At 38.2% G+C, this 16,469-nt stretch overlaps 1 protein-coding gene across 1 annotated transcript; it reads left to right on the forward strand.

Moving 5' to 3' along the window:
- Positions 1 to 14,345: 14,345 nt before the first annotated feature.
- Positions 14,346 to 16,136, forward strand: LOC108365594 (uncharacterized). The gene has a single exon (XM_017619651.1). It carries the CDS (start codon positions 14,346 to 14,348, stop codon positions 16,134 to 16,136), a length of 1,791 nt encoding a protein of 596 aa, XP_017475140.1.
- The last annotated feature ends 333 nt before the right edge of the window (positions 16,137 to 16,469 follow it).

The following is a 16,469-nucleotide window of genomic DNA, read 5'->3' on the forward strand; positions in this document are numbered from 1 at the left end:
GAGGGCTCTTCTCAGGCGTTCGAGACCAAGCAGAGTATTGGCTGTTCCAATCCAAGTACTTATATAATCATCCCGAATTATCTCAGTCTACCATCTAAATTGATCCCACTGTAGCCACTGCATTCACGAAGTTCAAAATTTAATCGAAACTTTTTTATTTTCAATTGAAACGGAAACACATATGTACGTGGCGAGCACTGTCCTTAAGGATATTGGACACAAAACAACACACACAGTAACACACACACAATTGATTTTTCCAAAAAAAAAAACGGGCTATTGGAATCATCATTATCATCATCGATTTGGACGCACATGGGATAAAGTCGAAGTCTGCCCATTATGAAGTGGGCGAGAGATGGGGAAGGCCATTGAAATTCGAGTGACCCATTCAATTAAGCATGAAAAAAAAATACAAATAAAAAAGTGAAGTAAAAATTGCAACCCAAGGCAATGGCGAAAAAAGCACATAAAAATTGTGACAAAAAAAAAATGCGAGACAACAAGGACAATGCAAAAGGACACTTACCACTTAAGGAGCGCCGCAACAAAACACGCATCACTTGTCACAGTCACCCCGCATGCCGATGCCAGGGCAGCGAATATCTGTGTGTGCATACTTATGCCCGTGCGTGCGCGTACGTGTGTGTGAAAATGCCTTCGCGTGTCCAGGATATCGCCATGTCCTGACCGTTGTTATTGAGGTGTAATACAATTTTGTGCTATGATACCCCGATGATGTGTGGAAACGGACACCTCCTGCGCTGTTTAAGCAAGCTATCCGCCTACATACAAACAGTGGTGCGCATGTGTGTGGCTGGAGACGCATTGTTATTACAATGGCGCGCAAACGTTTATTATCCTGATCAGCAAGACTATGCGGACAAACACAGATATGGCCATGTTGTTGCTTGATTTACTCGCACTGATAGATGAAACGCGCGTGCAAGACAGCAGAGGAGCGTTGGCGGCGGCCACATCGCATTAAGAGAAATGACCCGACCGACGACTGCCCACAATTGGACACATATGGCGGTAAAAGTTGCTGTTGATTCACTTTTTCGGCATTGCTTCTGTGAGTTTTTTTTATAGCTTTTCATTATTCTTACCATATTCCGTTCGTTTTTATTGCCTCGATTGACCGAACTGGCCGAACAAAGCAAGTGAGTGAGTGGACAAGTGTGTGACATAAAGTTGCAATTGAGCCAATTTGTAAAATGTGAAAAGGACATTAATACACTTACACGTACGACTATTTTTTAAATGTATGTATGTTTGTGTGTGTGTATGTGTGTGTGTGTGGCAAAGTGTAAGTATGCCGGAAGTGCACGCTGATGCGTATTGTAGTTACAGGTAACCGGAAGGCAGGAGTGATTGGAGATGTTTAAGAGTATTTAGTGAAGAAATTATTTACCTTAAGATACGCGTTTAAGTATTTATATGACACGAAATGGATGCCAGCTTATANGTATGCCGGAAGTGCACGCTGATGCGTATTGTAGTTACAGGTAACCGGAAAGCAGGAGTGATTGGAGATGTTTAAGAGTATTTAGTGAAGAAATTATTTACCTTAAGATACGCCAAAATCGCTTAGGCGGTTACAGCGCCAAATAAGAAGAAGAAGAAGAAGATACGCGTTTAAGTATTTATATGACACGAAATGGATGCCAGCTTATACCATATCTATATATAAAATACACGAAGGCATTTTTAGTGAATGCCATCAGATCTGCACCGCTTCGGGGTTTGAACTGTAGATGCTCAATAAGGTTTCACCATTTGGGAGTCAGACGAATAATTTTGAAGAAGGTGGCCAGCTTGAAAATTCGAACATAATTAACGCAACTTACATTAAAAATATAAATACGGATGTAACACAAAATAGTGTTACGAAATCTTTAGTTTAAACATTTCCGGCGCCTATAAACCTCATAGTTCCTGCATTGAAATGCACCCCGAGTCTCTCCGCGTGCCTACCTAGAGTGATGAGACCGGTCAGCGGACCCGTAGCTGAAGATATTTCTTACCTGCTAAGCATTAGGAGTTTCTTCGATATTTTCACGTCCCATGCAACATGGAGCCTGCCGTATTGCAGGTTTCCAGCTGTTTCCGTCTTTCTCCTGCATCGGAGAAGAAGAATACTTGTATATTGAGCATGCAGGTAGCGAGCGGCATGCCCAACCTCTTTCAAGACGACGAAAGTGGAAGGGAAGTGCCCTTCCTTGCAAGCAAATCCGCCATCTCACTGCCTCACCCATACCAGGTGAAGAGTGAGTTACTCAGCTATCACGTTGATTTATCTGCGGCAGCTCACTACAGTTTCCGAGTTACAATAGGGGCAGAATCCAGAGCTTTTAAAGCCGCTTGGTTGTCTGAAAAGATGTGGATGTTATTCTACCTTATGGATCCTATTCTTAAGCTCTCGTTAGCCTCCTCTATGGCAACGAGCTCAGCTTGAAAGAGGCTACAGTGGTCAGAAAGGCGAAATGANGAGGGGCAGAATCCAGAGCTTTTAAAGCCGCTTGGTTGTCTGAAAAGATGTGGATGTTATTCTACCCTATGGATCCTATTCTTAAGCTCTCGTTAGCCTCCTCTATAGCAACGAGCTCAGCTTGAAAGAGGCTACAGTGGTCAGAAAGGCGAAATGACTTCTATACTTCAACTAATTCCGAGTACACTCCATCTCCAACCTTTTTATCTAATTTGGATCCTGGAATGCCCAGGTTCCATTGTTCTCTTCTAGGGTTTGCTACCTTATTCCCTTTGTCGAAGGTCGTTGCCCGCAGGTAATAATCCGTTATTTCCGGCATGGTAAGCCCTTCCAGAATTTATGTATGACCGCACTGATTCACTTTCCTGCTGGATAGATTCCGCAGTCTGGCGGCTGCGAGAGCTGCAGTTTGCTTCGCCATAATGTCTATGGGCATTATGTTTAACATCATATACATCGCTCCTGTGGGTGTTGTGCGCAGGGCCCCAATAATCCACACTTTTTGTTGCGTGATGGTGGTTGATTTCTTGATCAGAACAGGCCACCACACCGCCACTCCACATAAAGGTATTGGTAACCACGAAAGTATATAACTAATGGATATTACGTCGATTCAGTGAGCTCAAGTTCCGTATCTGCCATTAATTTGGAACCTTCTGCGGAAATGTTTGCGGAAATTTACCACTTATGACTAATGCGAGGTCGTCAGTATACGCAATGAAATTGCAGCCCCCTCTTCTTCCATGCCTCTGATCAGTTGGTTTGCTGCCAAGACCCATGGGAGAGGAGATAGGACGGCACCATGTTGTCTAGCCCTACTGACAAACCTACTCGTCGATATCCCCACCAGATCAGCCTGAACTAACCTGCATCTGAGCAGTTGGTCTACAAGTGCCACCTAATGAGGGTAAGATGTCGTTGAAAGCACCGTCTATGCCTAGGAATGCTGCAAGACTGTATTCCTTGAAGGTTAGTGATTTTTCTATATGCGCCAAATCTCATGGGCTTTGGGGGTATAAATAGGCGTTCTTTGTTGCAATCAACTTGTCCGTTACCGCATCTCTAATATGGAGCTATAAAAGGTGCTCCATTGTCTTTAGTTGAAAGGACGACAAGGTTATTGGTCTGAAGTCCTTGAGAATAAATACCACTTTCAATTCCCTCCATTTGGTCGGTATGTTCCTGAGAGTGAGAACTCCTTCTATTATAGCATGCAGCCATATTGTACTGCATTCTAATGTTTGCTGCAGCTCGATAGGAGTGACCCCATCTGGCCCTGGGAACTTGTATGGCTTGAAAGTATGAGGGATTTTCTAATCACCTTTCCTGCACTTCGTACAGCCTCCTTATACATTTGTAGAGTCTCAGGTTTATCAGGTGTGGCACCAGGAAAGAGCTATCCATAAGCATAACCACGGTTTCTTCTCCAGTTTCTGTACACGTGCCACTGGATTTCTGCAGACATCCCTGGATGCCCCGGAGAGTACCTCTTGAAGAGGTTCTCTTCCCCTTCCTTGGCGATTTATTATAGTCCTGAGGTTCTGTTTATACGCCTCACATTGCTGCTCACTTTTGGAAAACTTAAGGACTTCNTCCTGGGAACTTGTATGGCTTGAAAGTATGAGGGATTGTTTATACGCCTCACATTGCTGCTCACTTTTGGAAAACTTAAGGACTTCCTGCAAAACTTTCGTAGGCCCCCTATTTCCTGAACCCACCAACTTGGTTTGTTCCTACCTCTGCGCTTCCTAACTTGGCAAGCTTGATTTAGTGCCCTACAACATGCGCATGCAAGCCCGTCTTACAGTTCCTTCCAATTATCGCGTGTGCCTGGAGCAATGTTTGGGGGTAGAAGTTTTCCTAGCCCTTGCCTATATACATGCCAATCCGTACTTTTAATATTCCTAGTATTACTTGGGGGTTCCTTCTGTTCAGTCTGGCCTAGATCGAATTGGATATATCGGTGATCGGAAAAGCAGTGCTCCTGAAGAACCAGTTCCGTATTAGCTGCTCCACATTATCCGAGACCAGAGTGGCATCTAGTACCTACCTCTTGTCGATTTTCGCTGATAAAGGTGGGATCGTTTCCCCTATTGCATATGTGACCTGGTCTACGAAAAGGGAGCTTACGTGCGAAAACTAGTTTTCTGTGAAAAAGCTCTTAAAAGTAAGCAACTCGTTTCGTCAGTACCTCATTACCTCGTTAATTGTTCTCCGCGCCGGACGTCCAGTAAGTGTTGTTGTTGGTCCAGTAAGTGTTGTTGTTGGTCCAGTAAGTGTTGTTGTTGGTCGGAATATTATTATAGTTCATCGTGTAAGTTGCTAGTGTGGAACATTTAAAAAAGTAACACTGAAGAAGTGACGTTTACTGTTTCTGTTCAGTTGTTGTTCAGTGGTACATCTATCACAATCTTCGCAGCTTAGTTTCGGATATATCTAAAGTAGATATTGTGGCTCCATTGCCGAAAGATTTGCCATCGAAGAAACGGAAGGCAAAAACTAGTGAAGATGTTCTCAAACCAGACGAGGAACCAGGTCCATCTTCCTCAGGATCAACACGTAAAAAGATCTCAAGGAAAACGACAACAAAGAAAAATACATAAACTACTCAGCATTATTATTTTTGGCCCATAATACGTTTTTCTAGTGTATAATCATGTCTTTATAGCTTATAATTCAATGTATTTTGTTCATTACCAATAAATTATATTTTGTCGTATTTTTACTCTTCTTTCTCTACATTTTTAGTACACTTCTAAGCAAGTTAGGATTTTCTGCTTTTCGCCACGTGAAAAAGCATCTCATCTTCCATCCGAATCAACCAAAAAGTGAAAATTGATTTTTTGACACCTAAGCCCCCTTTCCGTAGACCAGGTCACATATAACGAGTTTAGTGCTAATAAGCAAGTCGAAAAGTAACTGGCCCCTAGCATTGATGGCGCTGCTCTCCATGAAGTGTGATGTGCATTCTCATTACCTGCCAATATAAGTACATCCTGTTTAAATTGTTAAATTTAAATTATATATTTCATAAGTAAAATAAATTATTAAAAGATTTGTACCGATCGAAGTGGTATTGAAAATACTTTCTTTTTGAACTACACTTAGATGAGTTGCCATGTATTTGAAAAATTTAATTCAACATACATTAATTCAACATAATTCATCAGTTAATTGAAATAGGTATCACAATGTCAGACGACGGAGATTTAGGACGATTTTAGTTTCAAAATACTTTTGAAAATAGTTGCCACCTGTATGAAAATTCGAATTTAGCTAAGATATATCCAAGTCATATGAAATAATAAAATATGAATGTCAACGGAAAGAGAAAGAGAAAGCTTTATCTCTTACTGACTATGTATTCAAGGCGATTTCATATAAGGTGGTAGCAATGGCATATCAGTAAAAATCCCTTGTATTTTGTTATCGATTTTTGGTACGCCATTTCTTATAGTCTGATTATGCCGTACTAGTGTAGAGACAAAAATATCAGATCAGCTGTTCTAGTAACACCACCTTATATGGATTCACCTTGAATGTATATATGGGCAAATCCTGGCGTTTCGAACGTTACGTTTAATTTAATTGTTTTTTTTTTTGTCGGCAAATTATACGATTTTGCCATTTTTTCTACAAAAGATAAAGGATTTAAAACCCTTTAAAGTAAAATATAAACAAAAATGAAAACTTAAAGACAAAATTCTCGAAAAAATTAAATCAACTGCTCTGGTACTGCTACATACCGGTTCAAAATAAAATAAAAGGTTTTGCGCGCTCTTGACAGAACTATTCTACGCAAGACCTATGGATCTATTCACGTGTACGTTAGGCACCAAAGAAGGTGGAATGTCGAACAAAAGACTTTGTCTAACTCATTTGCAAGAGGCCCTTTCCTTTCAATATTAATTTCGGTAAAATCATTGCGAACTTCTTTGCGCTTTTGCAATTGCGTATGGACGTCGGTTTAAAAGTAGTATACCTCAACGATTTACCCGTATTGCATTAGTTTCGCCCACAAAACTTTACATTTATTTGTGCATACTTGATCGCAACGAAACAAAAGCAAAAAAAAGGAAATGCTTAAGCTACTCATAACTTTACGAAATTTCATAGAATCCTACCTTTCACTACCCTTTACATTTGTATATAAATAAGTATGTAGTCAATACATTCACACGTTGTCCAAAAGTACCTCCAGACATTTGAAAAACGAATTTACTTTTCTTGTCAACAGAATACTCGTATTGGACAAAAACTAAATAATACGGAATGAGTGAAGAGTTAAAAGAAAAGTTTTGGCAAATTTAAATAATTTCAACATCCTTATGTGCATATCATTAAATACTAACACACCCACACACACGCACTGATTTATAAATAGAGACTGAGGGAAGCTTTTAAACAAGCAACAGCTAACAGCTGGGCGCGGCGAGTGATAGTCTCAGGTCCTTTTTTATCTTTGACGCACATACATCAGTCACCAACAACATCCTTCAACACAGGTCCATTTGTAAAGGACACTCATGCGTACAGGATATGCAAATATCTACAAATAATCGTATGTGTAAGTATGTACATACATACATGTAGTATATTAATGTGCGTGGAAGGGTGCTTAAGTATATCATTTTCAAACAGCTGCACATTTAAATGATATCAAATAAAATTACAGATTCTCAACCGTAGCAGCATACCTTGCGTATACATATTAGGATGCCTCATCCAAAAAAGAAATTACGGTATTATAAAATTTATTAATTTCAAGACTTTCTCCAAAATATTTCGAAAAAAATATAAAGATTTGCGTGCGCTGGACCGATATGAAAATAACTGTAAAAATTGGAGTTTTTATTTTTTTTTACTAATTTTACTTATAACAAACTCTAGTTTTGGAGGTGTTTTCAAATCAATGGAGCTCACGTAACCTATCAAAATGTGAAGATATGCGTTTTGACACGCTTTGCGGACTGTTTCGGTAATTAGGGCGCAAATATAAGTTATTCTCTCACAAGTGTCAAAACTGAGTCAACCCGTGCCAAAAGTGCCCAGTATATAGCTAAAAAAAATTAGCAAATAGTACCTGCATTTCTGAACCTTTAGCAATAAAAAATCTTTAGAATTAAAAACGGTTAAATAGACAATTGGATATTATTATTGGAAGTCTCTTAAAGATAACCAGAGTTTTCCGATCGAAAAAATATTGATTTTCAATAATTCTTTACCATTTCTACGAGAAGTTGTTTTTCCCATATAAAACACATTGAAAACCTTAAGCGCTTTGGACGACCTTTAAATGTTTTTCGATTTCATTTTTGTTTTGTGGTATAGAACAATCCTAGGGGGTGAGAGCATTAAAATTACTTTACTTTTTTTTTTACCACCCTAATGTACATAATATGTGTGTGTGCTTATATTCAACATCCAAAAAGGAAGCTTTCATCAATTTGGGGCAAACAAAAACGGACCAAAGATGTTAGTTAAGACTTGTAAAGGATAATATTGCCCTACTTAAATGGAAAAGAGGCGTTAGTATCAAAGTTGTAGGGCCTAAACCGAGCTGTGCTTTTGCATGCATTCTTGCGGTGTCTAGCTCCTCTCCGCCATATGTATCCACTTGAGTAGCTCAGCTGCCGGTTAACCATATGCTGCGGCGGCTTTCATTCGCTTCATAATAGCCTCGGGCCTGTGTAAAAACATATTGACGCCTGTGAGCTCCCAGAAGTGGGAGGTTGTAGAGCAATATCTCCGCCACAGACCTGCAATTTTTTCAGTGTTCTATTGAAATGGAATCTTAAACGATTTGTAAATAGAAATGATTCCACGTACGCACGGCTCTGACTCTTGACCTAAATGTAGGGGTGTGGAGCAGAACAAATGCTGCGGATTATGACGGAGGGAGAGGGTGGGTTAAGAGATTTACAGTAGGTGGGTGCCAAGCTAGTGTGACTTATGATGAACTGCGCTAATACAGGAACGTACGATCAAGCTTAGTGCTCAAACCGCCTCTCGAAGAAATACCTGACGCTAGTATCGGGGGGTATACGACACACCGGACAGACAAAGAGTTTAAGTGTTGGATATAAATTCCACGCTACAAGGTTAGGCTTTCGATGCATTCTCTTTGTAAAAACACATGAGGAATTAAAAGAAAAAGCGTGTTAGTGTGACACCGCATGAGGACAAGCTTACCTGTGCCGCTCTGTGTCGAAGAGTGTAGTAGAAATCCAATTGTTAAATCAGTAAAGTTAACACACCATACGTATATGTGTATGCCCATGTTTTGGGACAAAAGGAACACAACTCAAAAAATATTTGGTAGAATTTTTGCATAAATCAATTCGAAGGATTTATCTCCAATTAATGCAAATATATATTTTTTTCATGGTTATGTTCTCTAACTGAAAACTACTCTTATACTTTCATTGTATTAATTGCGTTGAATGTGTATGGTAGACAAACAGATATGTATGTATATGTATTTACGTATCTGATTTTTTATTTGTACAAATTACTTTGAAAATTCTTTTTAGATAAAAAAAACGAACTTCTCAATACCGATTTTCCAATCAAATTCTAGCCGGTATCAATTCGGCCGATTTGTACACCTAGATAGATAGATAGAGGCTGTAAATGTGTTGTCTCCACTGGACGATTAATAGTTTCAAGCCTTTTTGAGAGTCGGTTTATAATTTCTCCCAACTGCATATAATCCAAATTATGGATGAATCTAAGCGAAATAATGTACCTATCTCCGAAGGATTTCATACCAATCAGTCCCATCCTTTTCAAGAGTTCCCATTGTGATAGTTCCTGTTCTTAATTACTATATCTCCGCACCCTGATAGCGTATACGTCTGCCTGGAGTATGTCCGGGTATTTCGCCATTGGCACCAATATCCTAGCTCTGGTGTAGTAGATGTCTGCTCCTATGTCGTCGGAAGTTTTCGACCCAAATGTGTGCATGGTTCTAATCTGGCATACTTTTTAAAGCTGGTTAATTTTGAAGCGCTTTATGTAAATTGAAATTATTTGCTTATCCTTAGATAGACCTATCCTCAATGTTGTACATACACCCTTACTCTAAGTTGGCATATACATACATACTAGTTAGTAAAACATACCCATGTACATATTTGTATATACACACTTGTACTTATGTATAGGCATATGTGTGCAAAGAACATCCTTACTTATTACATATTTGCATTTGAAATGGTTTTTGGAAAAGTTTTTCTCATTCCATTCGATGGCCTTTGGCTACCAAAAAAAGGACTTAAAAAAACTACTTCCTTCCCGTTGTCGACTGTTAATATATATAGGTACGTTGGAATGGGTTGATGGCTGAAACTAGAAACAAAGAAGAAGTTTTTCGGAACAGTATTGCATACGTACAACTAACAGTTGGAAAGTTGTGGAAAATATTGAAGTGCATGAAAAAAGCTGCGCAGCCACTTTTCATTTGCCTGATTTTTTTTGTTGAAAATGCGTAAAATATACTTTAGTACGTAGTGCTGAAGTTAGCAGAGCCCGAAGGCTTCCTAAATACAGCTATCGAATTTATTTGAACGGAGCACATATTCAATATTGAAATGGAAAGCGAACAAGAATATACATTAAGGTGGCCCAAAATAAGTAAAGTCGGAATATTAATGCTCTCACCCCCTAGGATTGTTCTATATCAAAAAAATATAACCCTATTTTTTTATTTTGAAGTCAAAAAATATTTTGAGGTACGCTCAAAGCGGTCAAAGTTTCCCATGTATTTTATATGGAGAAAAACAAACCCCATTGAAAATCTTGGCATTTTCTGGCGGTTTTGGCGGACTTATAAAATATAGTTACTTTGAAAAACTGGTTAAATAAATAATTGGGTATTATTATTGGGAATCTCGTGAAGAGTAACAATATCGAACAATACTGATTTTCAAGAATTCTATACCATTTCTACAAAAAGTGTTTCTTTCGTATAAATTACATCGACAACTTTGAGCGCTTGAGCGACCTCTAGATATTTTTGGATTTCAAAATATCTAAAAATAAGCGTATATTTATTTNACCCCATTGAAAATCTTGGCATTTTCTGGCGGTTTTGGCGGACTTATAAAATATAGTTACTTTGAAAAACTGGTTAAATCAATAATTGGGTATTATTATTGGGAATCTCGTGAAGAGTAACAATATCGAACAATACTGATTTTCAAGAATTCTATACCATTTCTACAAAAAGTGTTTCTTTCGTATAAATTACATCGACAACTTTGAGCGCTTGAGCGACCTCTAGATATTTTTGGATTTCAAAATATCTAAAAATAAGCGTATATTTATTTTATGTAGAACAATCCGTGGGGTGAGGGCATAAAAATTCCGACTGTACTTTTTCACATGCATTTTTGGGCCACCCTAATGTACAAATTTCAAAAAAAAATATTTCAACTCAAATTTTGCCGCCCTAGGCACCTGCCTATGTTGCCTTTACGGTAAATCCGCCACTGCTTTTGCCATAAGCGCCACGTCCTTTAATACACCCGAAACTCTCTCTCACGGCAGCCTCCACAGACGTTCCTTTATTATAAGTACTTATACTGAGGTTTAAATATCGGATCTCTCGGAACCCTCAATTTCTTTTGTATATGTTTATGGGGGCGCCATTCCAAGATAGGATTGTACGAAACACCTAATAAAAAATTTCTCTAAAACTAGAAAGATACTCTTAAACGAGCTATAATTCGTGAAATCGATCGATGGAAGTCCCATTCCATGCTCTTGAATTACACATCCAGCATATTAAAATTAAAAATCGAAAACTTTAATTTTTACTGATCGATTTCACGAATTCTGACTCATACCTTTTTTGAATCAATTGCGCTGAATCTGTACGATACACAAGCAGTTATAATCTCGGTTCTAATATGTATTTGAGTTGTGCCTATTTTGAAGATGGTGTGCGATATGTACGAGCATGTATGCATTAGGGGTAGGGTGGTTCAGAAAAAGTGAAATATAGCAATTTTTATTTTTTATTTTGAAATCAAAAAATATTTAGAGGTCGCTCTAAGCGCTCAAAGTTTTCCGTGTGTGTATTTTATGTGGGAAAAACCATTTTCGTAGAAATGGTATAGAATTCTTTACAATCAATATTATTCGATCGGAAAAGTCTGTTTCTCTTCACGAGACTTCCAATAATAATGCCTTTGAGCGACTCTAAATATTTTTGATTTGAAAATAATAAACAAAAACTTGGGTATAAATATTTTTTCGGTATAGGGCAATTCGTGGTGGTGAGTATTAAAACCCGGACTTTGATTTTTTCACATTCATTTTTTACCACCCTAATGTACATATATAACTATTTCAGGGTACGATTTAATTATTGGCCCAATGATTTCGGGTCTTTGGGTCCAAATGGGAGACCCGATCTACAAAAAAAATTACATAGGTACACATGTAGTCAAGGATCTAAACATTATTCTAAAACCACACTTTAAAATTTCTGAGCATGAATTTATTAGTAAATTTGGTTTGGAATATGCACGTTTTGGATGTCGTGGCCGGAGTTAACATTTTCCTTGTCAAAATGATAATTTTACCCCATTTTCATATATGTAGTTCCCCAGAGTATGTGGAAGGCTCCGAAGGAAAAGGTACGACTATTTACAAAGTTTGAACTCTGCTCTTATTAGTGTGTGGGGTGTCAAGTGCCCCGCCACCCGTCTCCAAACACCTTCTAACACAAAAACAGTGGGCAAGAACTAAAGAGCGAAATAAACCACACCAGCAGCTTGTCAAGCATACATGAACCAAAAAGACAAGATCACGACAGCAGAAGAGTGGCCCGTTATAATCGCACTTATGAAAAAAGTAGGGCGATTTTGTCTTTTGTTGATTTTGTGTCTTTTGTTCATGTCAAGCATACCATGAACCAAAAAGACAAGATCACGACAGCAGAAGAGTGGCCCGTTATAATCGCACTTATGAAAAAAGTAGGGCGATTTTGACATAAGCCGTTTGTTTACATTTGTTCGTTGTTTACAATTTGATGGTGGCTTTTTACTGCAATTTTCTTAATTTTCGCTTGTGACAATGTGTGCACACATAAGGTAAAGAATAATTTAACACAACGGCATGATTTTTAGAAGAATTTGCATAATAAAAATGATTTTTCATGCGTTCAACAATTTCGCGGTTTTCTCCGTTCTCTTCGTTGTTTACTTCTTACATCAAAGATGGCGTCGAGATTTCGGCAGCTAGAAAATAACTTTTTTCGTTTTTTCCTTCCCGCGTGATCTTGTGTCTTTCGTTCATGAAGCATACTTCAAACCTACTTACTTTTCCCACTACCTTTCCACAAAAGGAGATAAAATTGTTACCCTCTTCTCTTTCCTTCTCAAATGCAACCCTACAAGGCAGTCGATTGACACAAATGTCAATATTTATCCAACCTTGTAATAGGAGCGTTCCTTATCTCCCAGAAATAGTCAGAAAAAGTCCGAAGTAGTCAGATTTAGTCCAAAAAGCGTTCCTTAACTCGGAAATGACAGCAAAAATGAGAGAGCAACAGTCAGTGAGAGTGACTCTCATCAGTCCGAAGTAGTCAGATTTAGTCAGAAGAATTTTTTCTGGCAAAATCCTGAAAAGTGTCAAACTCAACTGAATTTAAATTAACGGAAATTAAAGAATANAAAATTGGAAGAAGGCAAAAAATAATTGATATAGCAAGTGTTTATTGTGCTTGTGCTTGTGTGAATGTGTTTTGTACATACATTTCTGTTCTTATTTGACGTTAGTTTTGTTGTTGCCATTCTTTGGACTAAAAATTTGGTTTTTTGCGTTCCTTTACTTTTCCTGTTATTCTCTTTTAGTGAGCGCATTTTGCTTACGCTCTGGCATTTTGACACTTTTCAGATTTTAGTCCAAAAAGATAAGGAATGAACCTATTATTGAATCATGCTCGTACGTATGTATGTACATATGTAACACATGCAGTGTTGCCGCATTGCTATTTTTTTCCGAAATTGGTAATTTTTTATTTATACTTTTCGTTCATTTTCTGACAGTCAGTTACGGCTGCTTATTCATATTATAGTTAGTCCTTAACCATTTTCGTCATTAGCTCTTTTCACCTTGACTGCATGCCATAGTTGAGATTCTCGTTTATGCTGCGCTTATACATACATATGTACGGTAAACAGTTTGCTCTTAAGTTGATGTTAATAATTTCACTCTAAATAATAGCGTATTGGGAATTGTGTAGGCGTCAGCAGAAGTTTGGTTGTTGTTTGTTCTGCTAGCTGCGAATGCACATACATATGATAGCTCGAATTATAGCATAACTAATTACAAATTGAGTGGCTTTTGAGTGTAGTTACATACATGCATATATAAAATTCTTATGCTAAAGCTTTGGATACTAATGAGTGCTGAGTTTGACTCTGTGAGCGATCTTTCTTGAGTTGCGGAGTTCCGTCGTATAAGAGTGCATTATACCATACAAGCAATTTTCTAAAGTAACTATTGTCGTTAAAGTGACCATGTGTGTAAAAATTTAATAAATTGCAAAGGATTTTTTTGCCGATTACCCGAAAGACCCCTTGTTTATTTTCTGAAGTTTAATCCAGCTCAGTTAAAGATTCTGACTTAAGTTCAAAATTGATGAAATTTTAAGTAGATAAGTTGTCGCTGGAGTGCGATCAAAATAGAAAGAAGGTGCAAGTGCATTGCTATGTTGAGTAATCAGATTTGACTGTATTACTCGTTCGTTCATTTCCCTTTGAATGCATGTTGGCGTTCATTCGAGGCAAAATTTTGTGGTACAATTGAATATTTTGATTAACAAAAAGAAAATAGGGATAAAATGCCCACAAATCCAACTGAGGGTGCTACAGTTGCTCCTAGCTCAAAGGTAGCCACTTTAAAGCAACAAAGATCAATAGCGCGTCGAAATATCACACGAATAAAGAATAGGCTAGAGAGTTCTACTGCTTCTTGGAATGCCATAGATTCAGAATGCCGACTAGAAATTTTAAATTCATATATAAAACAGATTATGGCATTCCAAACGGAAATAGAAAAAGAGGACCCTAGTGATGACAAAAGAGGAGATATAGAGGAGCTTTGTATTAGTTGTAAATCAAAGCTGATGCAACTGTTGGGTGATTATAAACAGCGTGATAGCTCCTTAATGGAAAATACGTTCAGTTTTGCCATGCCACAATCCTCTCGCTTACCAAAATTAAGACTACCGACGTTTGATGGCAAATATGCGGATTATAAGAATTTTATAAGTTCCTTCAATAACTTAGTGAACTCAGTCCCACACTTGGCTGTTATTGAGAAGTTTAACCACTTATTGAGCTGCTTATCTGGCGATGCATTAAGAACCGTAAAAGCGTTTCAAGTTACGGAGGACAACTATTCGAAAGTACTAGATAGGTTAGCTGAACGCTATGACAAGAAAGCGCTAATATTTTTTGACAATGTGGAGCGATTGTTTGAAATACCCAAAATTACCAAACCCAATCCATCGGCTTTACGCAACGCGGTTGATACAGTTTCCGCTGTATATGATTCATTGCTCTCGTTAGGTACTGAAAAGGACATTACAAACGCTTTGATAATATACTTAGTTCTTTCCAAAGTCGACCCAGCCACAAAATCGAAATGGAATGATAACATGGATTATTCCACGCTTCCCTCATGGGATACTTGCTCAAAACTTTTGATTCGTCGCTGTCAGTCACTTGAGGTGAATGAGGATCGGGCAAGTAAGAATGATTCTGCTACCGTACAGTCGACCACTCGTCCACATTCGAGTAAACCCAATAAATTTAATAACAACAAAAATGAACATAAGGCTTCTTTTACTGTAGCAAATGCAAATAATGATAACCAATGCACCTTTTGTACACAAATCAGTCATTCTATATACACCTGTAATGCGTTCGCTGCTCTGCCAGTCGCCAACCGATTCGATTTTGTCAAGAAGGGTGGGTACTGCATTAATTGCCTGAAAAGTGGGCATTCAGTCCGCAATTGTAATCGGTCTCAATGCCGAATTTGTCGTCGTTCTCATCATTCACTACTGCACAGATATAAAGTTCAAGCAAATAATTGTAGCAATACCACTTTGTCGTTGATTCCTTCCAATCCTGCAGCTGCTGCTGCTTCTGCCGCTGTACAAGAATCAAATCAAAGCTCTTCGCATCATGTTTCGAGTACCAATGACGTCGTAGTGCTGGCTACCGCTATGGTTAAAATAAAAGATCGTTTTGGGAAGACTTTAACCGTACGAGCACTTTTAGACTCCGGCTCCCAAGTTAATTTTATAAGTGAGGAATGTGCGCATAACTTGCAATTAAAGCGGCAATATAAAGATTTAAGTTTATCAGGAATTGGAGAAATAAATGCAAATTTAAAGCACAAGGTTGCAGCCACGGTAAAGTCCAGAGTTACTGATTTCGAGTTTCAAGCAGAATTTTGGGTGATAAAATCGATATCTGGCTATCAACCAGAAGTAAACTTGCCCGTAGAAACGTGGCAAATCCCGGAGAATATTGAGTTGGCTGATACTGACTTTAACAAACGGCTAAAAATTGACCTTTTAATTGGAGCTGACATATTTTTTGAACTCTTGTGTTTAAAATAAAAATTGAATGAATCGCTGCCAACATTGCAAAAAACATTGCTTGGTTGGATTGTATCTGGTCGGTACAAATCGGTTGAAAGCTGTGAAAATAGATCTTGCAATTTAGGAAATACGAGCAGTGAATCACAATTGGCCTCTCTTGATGCGTTCGTCCGAAAACTTTGGGAAATCGAAGAAGGCCCAATGAGGTTAAAAAACCTATCAAAAGAACATAATAAATGTGAAGAACACTTTATAGCAAACACAAAACTTTTGCCATCTGGTCGGTTTGAGGTTCGTCTCCCATTCAAGATGAGTCCATTTTCGCTCGGCTCATCATATGAAACCGCAAAG

The sequence above is a fragment of the Rhagoletis zephyria genome, unplaced genomic scaffold (genome assembly GCF_001687245.7).
Source record: "Rhagoletis zephyria isolate East Lansing unplaced genomic scaffold, Rhagoletis_zephyria_1.1 Rzeph_scaffold_01922, whole genome shotgun sequence".
Classification (NCBI taxonomy): domain Eukaryota; kingdom Metazoa; phylum Arthropoda; class Insecta; order Diptera; family Tephritidae; genus Rhagoletis; species Rhagoletis zephyria.